At 38.3% G+C, this 14,319-nt stretch overlaps 1 protein-coding gene across 15 annotated transcripts in view; it reads left to right on the top strand.

Annotated features, from left to right (window-relative positions):
• The window catches only part of CRACD (capping protein inhibiting regulator of actin dynamics), a 279,668-nt gene that overhangs the window by 144,099 nt on the left and 121,250 nt on the right, over positions 1-14,319 (top strand). For 7 of the 15 annotated variants that reach the window (XM_058722491.1, XM_058722490.1, XM_058722482.1 and 4 more), the window contains 4 exons: positions 4,875-4,976; positions 6,904-7,008; positions 8,105-8,231; positions 8,431-8,514. The exons of 4 other annotated variants lie outside the window; for them this stretch is intronic. In XM_058722491.1, coding sequence (XP_058578474.1) covers positions 8,448-8,514 — 67 coding nt within the window. In that variant the 5' untranslated portion in view covers positions 4,875-4,976; positions 6,904-7,008; positions 8,105-8,231; positions 8,431-8,447. Of the gene's footprint in view, positions 1-1,740; positions 1,871-4,874; positions 4,977-6,891; positions 7,009-8,104; positions 8,232-8,430; positions 8,515-14,319 lie in introns of all 15 variants that reach the window. 4 more of the 15 variants (XM_058722483.1, XM_058722484.1, XM_058722485.1 and 1 more) reach the window with 4 other exon arrangements.

The raw sequence follows: 14,319 nt of genomic DNA, 5'->3' as shown, positions 1-14,319 counted from the left end.
CCCCAGCAGCGGTAGATTGTGGAGCAATGCGAAATACTGAAGCCCTCAATTATAAAACATTTATCTTTTTTTTAATTTTTTTTAACGTTTGTTTATTTTTGAGACAGAGAGAGAGCATGAACGGGGGAGAGGGAGACACAGAATCCGAAACAGGCTCCAGGCTCTGAGCTGTCAGCACAGAGCCGGACGTGGGGCTCGAACTCACGGACCGTGAGATCATGACCTGAGCCGAAGTTGGCCGCTCAACCGACTGAGCCACCTAGACGCCCCAACATTTATTTTTTTTAATTCAGGTGAAATTCATATAACATAAAGTGAACAATTTAGTGGCAGTTAGTACATTCAGAACATTTTTATCACCCACCAAATGAAAACACTGTACCCCTGAAGCGCTTACTCCCCATTTCTCCTTCCCCTCAACTGCTAACAACCGCCCATCTGCTATTGCTAGGGATTTACCTATTGTAGCGATTTAATATAAATGGAATCATATAATATGTGACTTTTTGTGTCTGGTAAAACATTTGTTTTTAAATGCAGGTCATCGTTTTTGTTGTTTTTTTTTTTCCGATTTCCTCCTGTTATAACACTGGGAGAGCTAGGATGCTGCAGGAGTGTTAACATCTCTCTAATTATGCCCTCAAAGAAAAACCTTCAGGAATACCTGCTTCACTTCTGCTGCGGGTGGGTTTCTCTTCATGAGACAACTACCAGTTTAGAATTAAGTTACTTAATTTGCAAGGATAGGAAGAATTCGACTGTACTTCAGGATAGAGGTCAGCCCCCTTTGGCATCCTTTCCCACCACCTCCAATTTCTGTCATTGTCTAGTGGTCTCAACACCAATTTATCCCATCATCCAAATGAACCTGTAATTGATACTTTGGCATCAGGATAGCTAGAGATTATATTGCTAGCTAAATAACAAAGCATAGTCTCCCCCACCCCAGGGAGTTGAATGATACCAGCTGTTGAAGATGAAAATTTGAGAAATACTTTACACTCTCATCTTTTGAGGAGGCTGATCATCCTGCCTCCTCCCTTCTCTCCCCTGTGAAATAGAGGCTGCTCAGGGAGGGCTGTGCGATGCAGACAGCAGAGGCTTGAAATGAGATTCCTCTCTTTCTCTGCCATATGTAACCCGAGATGCATTGTGCAGATGAAACTGGCAGAGAAATAGGGAGCTGGGTGGCAGACAGAGTTCTGAGGGCACCAAAATTCTAGTTAAATCCTTTTGCAGAAGCAAGGAAGCCTGCTGGTCTAATGATGCAGAACCCAAGAATTAAATTGGCATAGAGCTAGTGCTTTCAGAGAACGCAACCTCTGTAAGTCTCTGTTCTGTAGACCCCCTGGGAGTGGGATGAGAGTTAAATACAGGACAAATTATGACTTGCTGCCCTCAGATGGTGATTATCATGTATGGTATTGTGTGCCAAGTATGACTGAAACATCAACTCTCTGCTCCAAAACATCTCTTCCAGGGACCTGAGAATAGCACCTTTATAGTAACTAATCGATTGACAATGTTCAGCACAGTGACAGGGATGGGGTGGGGCATTTTTGTCATTTCCTTCCCTTCTCTCCCTTTCTCCCCCCTTCTTTCATCTCTTCCTATCTCCCTCCCTCCATTAACATGTTTGGAACTTGTTATGTGCCAGACACTGTGCCAAGACCTAAGGATATGAACTAAGACCCTGCCCTCCCTCCCGTTACCTCCTCTCTGCATTATGTTCTCTTGCAGTTGCTGAGAATTATAAGTAGTTGTATGCTGGTCTGCCTCCTGGAGAAGGAAGTAGCTTCTAAAGGCCGGAGTCTTTGCCTTTGACTCTAACATTGCCCTAGCAGAAGTTTATGGAATTGAATCCAGATATGTAAGCAGATAACCGTATAAAATGCGATTAGTGATATTTGAGAGAGTTCTGCACAGAGTGCTGGAAACCACAAAGGGCAGAGTAAACAACTGCCACGGGGAGCCACAGGGCCTCCCAGACTTGTCATTCGAGCTGCCTTGAAAGATGAGCAGGTGTTTGCCAGACAAACAGGGGCGGGGGCACACAATCTCCAGAGGTCACACCTACATGAATGTGTTTCTTGGGAGGAGCCCTGTGATCCTCTAAATCCCACCCTTTCTTTCTTTAAGGAACAGTCAGAAAATAAGTGTTTGATTCACCACTCTCTTTGGATCAAGCCTACGGATAGTGCAGGCATCTCTTCCAGAAAATGAGAAGCCTTATTTCTTCTAGGGGCTAAAGGCCCCTCCCCCACCAAAAAATTCTGTTGAATTCCTTACCTCTAAAATGCCACATGTTTTACTCTTTTCCATTTTGAAATAAATGTTTAAGAAAATTCTTTTTCTGAGTCGGTTTGAGTGGAGCCAAGATTTCACTTCGATAATCCTTTCACCATTTCAACAAATGTATGCCAAGTGCCTCCACTGCTCTAGAGTTGAGGCTTACAAAGAACAAACAGTGAGACAGTATCTGCTCCCAAGGAGACTAAAGCTGACACGAAACAGGAAGCTAAAGTAGCACAGACATGGTCCCCCTTTCCCATTTACTGTTAAAGCCTAGTCTTCACACACATAGAGTTGGCATTGAAACTTTTTCAACAGATGACTCCAGTTCTGAACAGAAGTTTAGAGGTCCAAGGAACAATAAAAAGGCTATATCCTTACCACTAGGAATATTTACCAGGAAAAGCAAAAAACATCTGTAGTCTAAACTTTACCAGGTACATATTTTAGGGAGTCTCAGAAAGTCTATTCCATGCAGAAAAATACCCCAAAGTTTTATATTAAGTGTTTGGTTGTATTTTGTGTATGTATGTATGTATGTATGTATGTATGTATGTATTTTTAATTTTTTATTTAAGAGAGAGAGCATGAGCAGGGGAGAGGGGCAGAGGGAGAGAGAGAATCTTAAGCAGGCTCCATGCTCAGCTCCATCCCACAACCCTGGGATCATGACCTGAATCAAAGTCAAGAGTTGGACACTTAACCACCTGAGCCACTCAGGCACCCCCCTGCCACCCCGCAAATTTGTAATTCTGATTCTTGCACAGACAAGGATGTGGCTTACCAAGGCTTGTCTTTCCCCGGTAGGGAACAACTTAGTTCTTGGGTCAGGTAGTGCCTGTCATAGGTAGGGTTGCTTACTCTGATGCCACCACTGCACAATGCCCTTCTTCTCTTCCCTCTCTTCTCATCATCATCAGCCTACCTGCCCTTAAAAGACAAATTCAAGGGGCACCTGGGTGGCCCAGTTGGTTAGGCATCTGACTTTGGCTCAGGTCATGATCTCGCAGTTCACAAGTTTGAGCCGTGTGTCAGGCTCTCTGCCTTCAGATTCTATGTCTCTCCCTCTCTCTGCCCCTCCTCTGCTCATACTCTCTCTCTCGTTCTCTCTCAAAAATAAACAAACATTAAAAACAGTTTTAAAAAAGACAAATTCAAATCCCAGCTCTTCATAATTCATTCTCTGACACCCCCAACTTCCTGGAAATGATTCATTTTTTTTCTCCAAACTTCACAGCCCATCCTGCCCATATATACATACACACACACACACACACACACACACACACACAGAACCTAATGTTTTCTACCTGGTTTACAGTTTTTGGTAAATATGTCATATCTCATATTAAATGATGATTTCCTTGGAGTCAGTAATATTTTCTTCTATATCTTTATGTCTCACCTCCTCTTCCCTCATCCCGATACCTATCACAATGTAAAGCTAAAATGGACACTCAATAATAATTCACTGAAACAGCATCAGTGGATGGAATTTCAGTCTAGATAAATGAATATCTGCATCTCTTCTGGGTGCCATTATCCATAGCATAAATCCTTAAAGCATTTTTTCCCAAAGTAGGCTCCATGAATAGTACTGTTAAACAGTCCTTAAAATGTCTACGGTTAAGTACTTTTGGAAAATTCTAGTTTAAACAAAGTTAAAGAGAATTCTTCACTGTAGGACTTCTCGAATTGTAGGCACTGAGAGGGAGATAAAGTGAATAATGTTTCCTCCATTTATTCGATCACAGAAACCTCAGTAATTTTTCTCAAGATGTGTATTAGTTTCCTATTGCTATTGAAACAAATTACCATGAAGTTAGTGGCTGAAAACAATGCACATTTATTATTTTATAGTTCTGGAGGTCAGAGGTCTAAAATGAGGCCATTGGGCAGTGTTCCTTTTGGATGCTCAAGGGGAGAATCCCTTTCCTTGCCTTTTCTAGCTTCTGAGACTGCTGCCTTCCTTAGCCTGTGGTTCCTTCCTGCACCTTCAAGGCCAACAATGTAGTGTAGGGGTGGAAAAATGTTCCCTTTCAGGTTCTCTGCCTGGTTTAATAATGAAATGGACATAAGATAACTTAACAGGAGAACAACAAATTTAATTTCATATGTACAGGAGCCCCCTAAAAATATGAGACTCGAAGTGTCCAAAGCAGGAATCTTCTATACCTCTTAGGCAAACAATAAATTTGTGAAGAATTGACAAAACAAAGAGGTTTGGGGTTGGGGTACTATTTTAGTGAAAAAGTAACAGTTTGTTTATTTATCCTCTTGGCCCTGACTTGCCTCTCTGCTAATAAGGATGCCTTCTACCCTCTTGGCACAGGGTGGGTATCTTTCACATAAGAGAGTTATTTCCTGCCTTCAGGGAGAGCACAGGAGAGTCAAGAGTGTCCTTCTTGCACTGCCTGTTTCCCAAGAAACTTTAATTCAAAATAATCAGTATGCCAAAATGGCATATTTTGAGGTGGCATATTCTGCTTCCTTCATTAGAATCTTCCAGTCTTTCTCTGGCCTCTGCTTCTGTCATCACATCTCTTCCTGTGACTCCTGACACTCTTGCCTCTCTTGCAAAGGTGGTTGTGATTGCATTGGGCCTGTCTGTAAAATCCAGGATAATCTTCCCATCTCAACATCCTTGGCTAACTCACATCTGCAAAGTCCCTTTGCTAAGAAAGGTAATGTATTGACAGGTTCTAGGGACTAGAAAGGGTCCGTCTCTGGGGGGCTATTACTCTCCTACCTAAGGACATACATTCTGTAGCAGCATTAAATATTTAGGGGAATAAGCCCTTAATTCCTCAATGGAGATCTGGGTGAAATACCACAACCACCACTTAACAATATTATCTCTAAGGGAAAAATTCATTTTGAGTTGTGATACAAAAAAAATTCACATCTGTTCCACAACCATAGATAAAGTATGAACTCTTTATATAGTAACCACAGCAGTTCTACAATAAAGACCTCTAATAGTCTTCCTGCACAGGAGTCTGCTTAAGCAAATGTCAAAAATGAAATATGAGGTTAATAATGTTGTGAAGACTTATGAAGAGATTGACCATGAGGAAGAGTAATGAAATGAGAGATGAAGAGAAACCTGACCAAGAGATAAAAAAATGACTTGAGGTCTGACATGTCATGTTTAAAAGACTTTGGGAAGAAAGAAACATAAAACTAAACATTGTGCTATGTGGAGGAAAACAAATAACCTATGGAAAATACTTGATTTCAAATAAGAGGAATGAGAAGACTTTTTCCTGGTCTCAAGAATGTAAACCTTTTCATATAAAATACAGGCATGAGAGATCTTTGAAATTCCATGTAGAATTATGATCTCAGACATTAGGGAGAAGTGGTATAAGATTGACTAACACCTGCCTCCCTTCACCCCACACAGACAACACTGTCTCATAGGACTGTGAGTTCCTTTAGGGCAGGGACAATGTCTGATTAATCTTTGAGGCCCCAGCCCCAACATGTACTTTGGCGTATTGCCATAATGTTTGTTAAGCACCAAGTAGAATAATCGCAGAGATAGTTCCTTCCTGCATACCACAGCACTGATTCATTCGGAGGAAATCATGTTTAAAAAAAAAAAAACTGACAAGAGAAAGGGTGTATTAGAAAAGTGAAATAAGAAGTATATGTTGAGATTTCCAAACGCCATATCTAGAGATTTTCCTCATTCCCAAATTGTTCATTTTACTACAGTAGGTAATTTTCCACCAAAACCCCCCCCATACATTATAAGTAGAGAACAACAAAAGCATATTGGGATTGAGATGTTGGTATTGATTTATGAAATTATTCTTCTATTAAATTGCAAATTGTTACATGTTCTGTGGCTACTGTTGTATACATAATCTCAAGGAATGCCTTGCAAATAATCAAATTGGCAAATATGAATCAAAGCAATCGAAGAATGCTTATAGCCTACTATGTTTTATTTAGAAGGTCAGGAAGAAAAGTGTATTTTTTATATTCTAGTACTGGAGCATTCTGTATCCTGCCTCTGTTAAGATTGTAGATTTACACATTATGATTTGTGTTTCATTTTCGGTTCCCAGTTTCTATAGTTCAGTATTGTACTCTTCATGGGCACTCAGTAAATAGTTGATGAGTTGAATTAAATGGGAAAATATACCAATATGAGCACTTTAAAAGTCAGTGTGGTAAGGTATAAAATGACTAGAGACACATTCTCATAAAGAGTGAATGATATGGATACATTCTCCCAACTCTTGGCTAACATATCCCACTATTAGATGGGTAGATTGTAAAAGACAAATCCATAGGCACAATTTTGCAGTATACGGTAGCAATAGATCCTACAAAAGAAAACATGTAACTGATTTCAGCCAATCCAACAGAGGACATTTGTAAGTCAGGCCCAGAAAATTGCATTCAAAAGCAATATTGTGGCATTCACAGCATTATGACAGCAATAACAAAAAGTAGTGAAGCTTTAAAATATCCAGTTCTTCAGTGATGATGGGATTTAAGATTACCACTAACAAAGTAGTTAAGCTAAAGAAGCAGCTAAGAGATACATAAAAGGAACCTAAATTGAATAAGGAACCACTAATATAGTTTATGTTTTAGAAATAAATGAAAAATGAAAAGTAAAACCATGGGAAATAGGACTAGTTCTCTGAAAGTGGATGGACCTTCCAGTGATTCAAACCTCTTGGATAGAGCTGGCCAAATGTAAGTAGAGAGATGACTTTTATGTTGCGATTTTGTTAATTGTCATAGCAATAAATTCAGTAACATTAGGAGAGGGATGGAAGTCATAAATTTAGGAATTTTTAAAGGAAGAGACTTTTGATTGTAACGTTGACAAAAACCATAAGAAAAGTATTCAGTTTCATGTTTCTACTTGAGACTGATGTGATTCCTTTAAAAGAATAAGACCTGGGAAAGGAAGAGGTTGTGAAAAGTGTATTTTGAGTTTAAGGAGATGCTTCATACTGTGACATAGAAGTAGGGAGAATAAATAGCTTGCTTAGTATAGCCACTGTGCCAGGATAAAGGAGTTTCAGGGCATAGAGGGGACCATGGTCAAAACACGGCTATAAACATGTAGGGGAAAGATGCACAAATGCTTTATGGCAAAATGTTCTTAAAAAACAGCTAATAAGAGCTGTATAAATTACAAAGTTCAAGAACATGGTTGGTATTTGAAAAACTGTAAGAAAGTTTGGGGAAAAAAAGACATTATGGTATAAAGACAGTTCAGGTGATTACTTATACCAGGTAGGAAGATGGGGGCTACAAGAATCTGTGGGTGTAGCTAGAAAAGCACATGGAATTTAATCTTGCTAAAGGAAAGAACTTAAAATGGAAACTTGTTACATTTGGCCAAGCAGGAGGGTATAAATCTACTTTATATAATAAATTTAAATGTTTAAAAATTTTTGCCTTAGTTTTGTCAGTCCAGCATAATTTTTTTCCTAGTAAACAACGACTGTGAGAGTGAATATTTGCAAAAAATGTTGAACTACTTAGAAAATAATATAAGAACAAAAGAAAACATCATCATGATTATTGTTTTATTTTATAAACCTATTATTCTCTTCACTTAAAAGAATTATGAGAAATTAGACTATAATGACAACACAAATCTGTGGATATTAGAGAACATTTTGAAACAGAAGAGATAAGATGTGAGAGGTTGTAAATTTGGCAAGGTAGAGGTTTCCTCATTGTTTGGGAATCATGTAGTTTCATCTAGTATAAACACTGACTCTATTAATACTGAAAGGGAAGGCGTCCATGAACTAATCCTACCTTTCCTTTTCAGGTGTGAGGAGTGCAGTAAATCTTTCCCTCTTGGCAGGGGTCAGCAGTTTGATGGAGACTGTAATCCTGTGAATGTGCAGTTCTTATAGACTGTGAAATGCAATAATAATTTCAGTGTTTTATTACAGGTATCACTTTGTTTTCCTCTATCTCTTCCATTTTATTACAAATTATATGCATCAACATGATAAAGGTAGTGTGCTTTCTTTCACTGAAGTGGAAGATGCACCACAGAATTGATAATATAGGTGTGGGGCACTTTTTTTTTTTTTTTCCAATTTCACAACCTTGGTGCTCACAGATTGCATGTTGTACTTTTTATTTCAGTAACATTTAACAAAATCATGGCCATGGAGGGAATTAAACTTACACAGAATGTCCATAATGAGACTCTGAGTGCTGTTGTTTCAGGTACGATACAGAGTGCCTACTCTGAGTGGCACATTAAAGAGACGAAAGCCATCTTTTCCTTATTGCTTTTAATGTACAGAAATGCTTGGATTTAACTATAAATTACTTGTACAATGACCTCAACTGTCTGGGATACAGTAAAGCAAAGGCAGCTAAAACAGATATCATTCATTCTCCAAACTCCTAGGGGAGCTTCTTAGGCTTTTGCTTGGCACCTAGTGATTCTTTCTGTACATACAATTCTATCCTTGATTATCTGATCTCCTATTGCACAGGCACAAGAAGCATAAATTTAAAAGAAGGAATTATGAGAAAAAGACTCACCGACCTAATAAGAAGTGACAGTTAAACACGTGAAAGAAGGAGGCAGAATACTTATTTTATTTATTTATTTTTTAATGTTTTTATTTATTTTTGAAGGAGAGAGACAGAGCATGAGCAGGGGAGGGGCAGAGAGAGAGGGAGACAGAATCCGAAGCAGGCTCCAGGCTCTGAGCTGTCAGCACAGAGCCCGACGTGGGGCTCAAACTCACAGACCATGAGATCATGACCCCAGCTGAAGTCAGACGCTCAACTGGCTGAGCCACCCAGGCGCCCCCAGAATACTTATTTTAAAATAGGCACAAAAATGTTTTAAGGCAGAAGGGCATTGACAGGAACAGACCATCTTGAATAATTTCCTTAAGATATCATGTTATTACATCTAAGCCTAATAATAATGGCCCCGAGACTCCAAGAACAGTTTACATTCTATTCAGTGTATAATTTATTATCGAAAAATTTCTGTTCAAAATACCTTTATTTAAAAAAAAATTGATACTGAGAGGGGTAACATTTGGTTAACCTCATCCTTCAATTATACCATATAAATAAGAATTATCACAATATATTGCATTCAGTAAGTCCTAAAATACATCTATTTTTACTACTAGTGATTAGAACATTTTGATTTTAAACTCCCATTTCAGTTTTTTCCCCCCAAGTTCTTTCAAATGACTTACATGGAAGCCAACAGTGATTGGATTAATCCCCACCTTCCTTGGCAGAGATGTAAAGGATCTGTGTATACTAATGCAATCTTGCTGTTGATTTCCTGGGTGTTATGTGTTTTTCTTTTCTTTTCTTTTATCTGGAGCAGAGTTTCTCTCCCTTAAAAAGTGGGTTTACAATAGCTTGTTTGGATGTTGTAAACTTTTCTCTTTGGGAAAGTAGAAGTCAAAATTAGGATAAACGAGAGCTTTGGTAGACATTCTGCATTATGCCTTCACTGAACTACTTTCTCCTTTTTACCCCTGCTCAACAACACAGACCCTCTGGCCAGTATGACTTTCCAGTATGTGAGAGTCTGGCCCCACAGTAATTTTCTGTGACTCATGTTATGAAGGCTTTACTACATCCCTAAGAGAGGTTACAAAGAAGTCTGTTAGACCTTCTTAGTTTCTTATTTTATTTTTTTAGGAAATATTTTTCTTTTTTCCTAGATTATGTGACTCCCTTGACAACATTATGTCTCCTCATTAGAAATCACAGTTTTACTTTGCTGTGTGGCGCATCTGCACAGTTCTGTGATTATAAAGTTGATTCCTCAAGTATCTCTTGTTCAGGGGTGCCAGGGTGGCTCAGTCAGTTGAGTGTCTGACTTCAGCTCAGGTCATGATCTCATGGTCCGTGAGTTCGAGCCCCGTGTCCAGCTCTGTGCTGACAGCTCAGAGCCGGAGCCTGCTTCGGATTCTGTGTCTCCCTCTCTCTCTGCCCCTCCCCTGCTCATGCTCTGTCTCTCTCTGTCTCAAAGATAAAGAAAAACATTTTTAAAAAATTTAAAAAAAGTATCTCTTGTCCAAACCCCAAATAAACCAGATTTCATTTTAAGCTATCATTTCTGTGAATCATGAGAAATTTTGTGGCCCAATGGCCACGAACCTCAAACAGAAGATAGGAGAAGGCACCTTCTCCAGAGCGAATTTGTGTTATCATAGGTCTCTGACATTAGAAGTTAGCTCTAGCATTTAATCAGGGAAGAAACAGATGCATAATGATCTATCTCATTCCTACCCTCCTGCAATACAGCAAGATATTATCTGTCTGTCCCTTAGATGTGGTAGAAGGTAGTATTTAATACGGAAATAGGAAAAAATAGTACTCATTGAACTACTTTGCACATGTGAAGAAATAGACACATAAAACTTTCAAGAGCAGAGCTTTCTGTGTGTACTTACTGGGAGCTTATCATCTACTTTGTGCCAGGCACTGTTACTTCACAAGTAACTTTTTTCTTAAAGCTATGGCCATGTCCTTTACAGTGCCTGTAGGATAGAACAAAAAAATGTGTCCCTTCTCCATGCTGACTTTTTTTTTAAAGGCAGAATAGAATATTTATACCCTTAAAGTTGAAGGGAAAAATAAAAGGCATGGAAAAAATAATATACTTTAAAATGAGAACAAATATTAATCTTACGTCAGTAGTTTTTGTTTTCATGGTCGGTGATTTAAATTTATTAAAACCTGAGCAGCCACAGATCATTTATGTTCGGTCAAAAGTTTCCTGTGTTTTTCATTCATCAAGTGGATTCTTTTGTATTTTTTCAGCTTCTGGGTTTTTGTTTGTGCTTTCTTGGGCTCCTTTTCACCTCTTTCAGAGCAGAGTGGCAGTTTGGGGAGGTCAGTCCCTACAGCTTGATGTATAACAGGCTAAACAAATCCTAAAGAAAGTAGTCCCCAGTCACAGATGCTCCTGCTAAATTACACTGTCACAGGAAGATGATCTGAACACACAGCCACTTGAATGAGTTGTCGCCCCCAAAGATTTGTATCACGGTAGCAAAGTGAAAGAAGAAGTGCTACCATCTTGTGACAAATGTTGTTTAAATTTTGTTCCATGTTTTTAGCAATACCTTAATTTAGGTCTTGAGGAACAGGCTTGGCTAGAGAGAACGTAACATTTTCTTATGCCCTTAGTTTGAAATCCAATCAGTATTCAAGGACTTCTCCCTAAGGACTTTGCAAGTTTCCTTTCAGGTAGAAGCATTCTCCTACCTGAGCTTCCAAGAACAGATTTCACAACACTTGGAGTAAATTTAAAGATCCCAAGTTGGGAGTAGTGACTCTTTTCCATACGCTAGACCACCGTAACATAGAAATATTCTTTTGTTCCCATTCATCATTTGGGAACAAAAAGGGATCTTGTTTTTATATACGTTTTTGAAGAAAAGAAACATTCGGAAGTCTATTTACCAAATTCATTATAGTAGAACAGTTTCACTTGTATCTTGATGATTGTTATGGCTTCTTGTTTAGCCATTTAGATACAATATTTGTAAGTTATCCCATTTTGGGATAGAAGGTTCTAAAAGAATAGCCAGCCCCCAGAGAGCTCCTGTCCGTTACAGTACACTGGTGATAAATGGAATCAATTTATTCTTGGTGGCTTTTTAATTAACCTAGAACTTAATTTTATATGAAATAGTTCAACACATTGAAATTTTCATTAATCATCAGCTGGGACCCCAGAAGCTGAGCAGAATAGAAAGAGAAATAATGGATATCTCTAAGATACTGTCAAACTCAACATTGTTAATTCTACTAAGCATAGTGGGAGCATAGATTACTCTACACAAGCCCAGTAAGTTACCTTAGAATCAAAGTCACCCAGAAGTTTTTGAATATGCTGACACGAGTTTCATTGATGCTTTAAGAAGCCACATTCAGCTGCTTATCAGATATCATTGCCAAGAACAGGGGGTTGAAAAGAGGCTTATCTGTGCTGTAGCTTTTATGTATTCTACTGCCTCCCAGAATTTTAAACATAAAATTAGTGAGAAATTAACAAAGGCTGCATTGTAGTATTTTCTTAAAATATGCCGTATTTTTAAGGGAAGTTTTAGTTTTTATAGCAAAATTGAGCAGAAAGTGCAGAGTTCCCATATCTTTCCTGCCCCTACAGTGCAGTATTTAACTTTAAAATTTTACTTTTATGAAGATCACAACTGTATTGAGAAATAACACACATATCAGATTTACCTTTTTAAGGCATATGGTTCTGTTTTTAGTGTATTCATGGAGTTGTGTGACCACCACCACTCTAATTTCAGAATTAAAACTTACTTTAAAATGATGAAATTAAAATACCATTTAGAGAATTTAAAGAAGACAAAAAATATATATATCCCAAACTCACCATTCTAACCAAACATTTGTCATCTTTTGGTAAATTATATTTTAGTTTTTTTTAAAACATTCAGATATTTTTACAAAGGATGATAATGTTCTACGCAATTATTTTTAAATTTTCTGGTGAGGGTTGCCTGGGTGGCTCAGTCGGTTAAGCATCCAACTCTAGATTTCAGCTTAGGCCCTGATCCACAGTTTGTGAGTTTGAACCCTTCAGGTTCTGCACTGGTGGTGTAGAGTCTGCTTGGTATTCTCTCTCTCTCTCTCTCTCTCTCTCTCTCTCTCTCTCTCTGTCTCTCTCTCTCTAAGTAAAAACCAAAAACCAAAACAACTTACAGCAATTTTCTCCTGCGAGTAGATGGCTCTGTCTCTTTAAGGCTGCTCACAGTGTGATGAGGTGTGCTGTGATTTTTACTGCTGTGTGTACACATGAAATTATTCATGTGAAGAAAATAACTTCATGGCTATGTATGCTGTGATGTGATACTTTCTATTAAGCTATCTTGGTATTTGAACATTCCAGAGCACTGTTAAAGCTTTATGCTTATGGTCATTAGTAGCAGGTAGACAGACATTTTTTATTCTTTCATGCTAGGATGTTGAAACAATAAAATATTAAATAATGAGGCTGGTATGTTCTTAGATGCTGCTCTCGCCTCGGTCTAATGGCAGCCTCAGCACTGGGTGTTGTGAAGGAGTGACTCAGCTAGTATCATTGGGGGTGCTGAGCAGCGAGTGTATAAAAGTGAACAGCAAGAGAAAGATGGTCAGTGAAAACATAGGCATGACCATGAACACATTTACAGATGAAATTTCACAAGTGGCCAAAAGTTGTGTGGAAAGATGTTCTGGGATATGAATGGAAACATTTCTTTTAGAATCAGATTAAGAACTTTTGAAAAACATTGATAATGTTATGTGCAATAAAAGATGTGAGAAATGGGGTACTCATAAGCTATGAGAGTATAATTGATCAATCCTTTAAGAGGATAATTTGATAGCATTTACTTACTTTATTTGAGGGGGAGGGCAGAGGGAGAGAGAGAGAGAGAGAGAGAGAGATTGATTTTAAGAGAGAGAGAGAATCCATGCTCAGTGTGGAACCTGATGCGGGGCCCAGTCCCACGATCCCAGGATCATGATCTGAGCCAAAATTAAGAGTCGGACACTCAACCAAGCCACCCAGGCACCCCATTTGATAGCATTTATTAATATTTAAAATATCTGTCCTCTTTAATTGAAGAATAGCATTCTTAAGAATTTTGCAAAAGTAATAGCATTATATATAAAAATACATATGCCAAATTATTCATTGAAGCCATATTTGCAATAACAAGAAACAATCTGCTGCCAGCAATGGGAAAATTGACTAAATAAATCATGGTTCAGACAGCCATTAAAAAGGACAAGGGGTGTGTGTGTGTATGCTGTCCAGTGTAGATGTGCATGATACACTTTTATGTGAAAAAATGAAAATATTGTAATCTCTCTCTTATTTAAAAAAAGAGATACATCTGTTCATGTGTTAGAAAACTGGGGTTGGGAGATATTTTGCCTTTTATTTTAGATTATTTTTTTTTCAACTGTGACTGGATTATGAATGATTTTTACTTTTTCCTGTGTCTTTCAAACCCCACA

The sequence above is a fragment of the Neofelis nebulosa genome, chromosome 3 (assembly GCF_028018385.1).
Source record: "Neofelis nebulosa isolate mNeoNeb1 chromosome 3, mNeoNeb1.pri, whole genome shotgun sequence".
Taxonomy (NCBI): Eukaryota; Metazoa; Chordata; class Mammalia; order Carnivora; family Felidae; genus Neofelis; species Neofelis nebulosa.
This window is presented reverse-complemented; position numbering and strand designations above follow the sequence as displayed.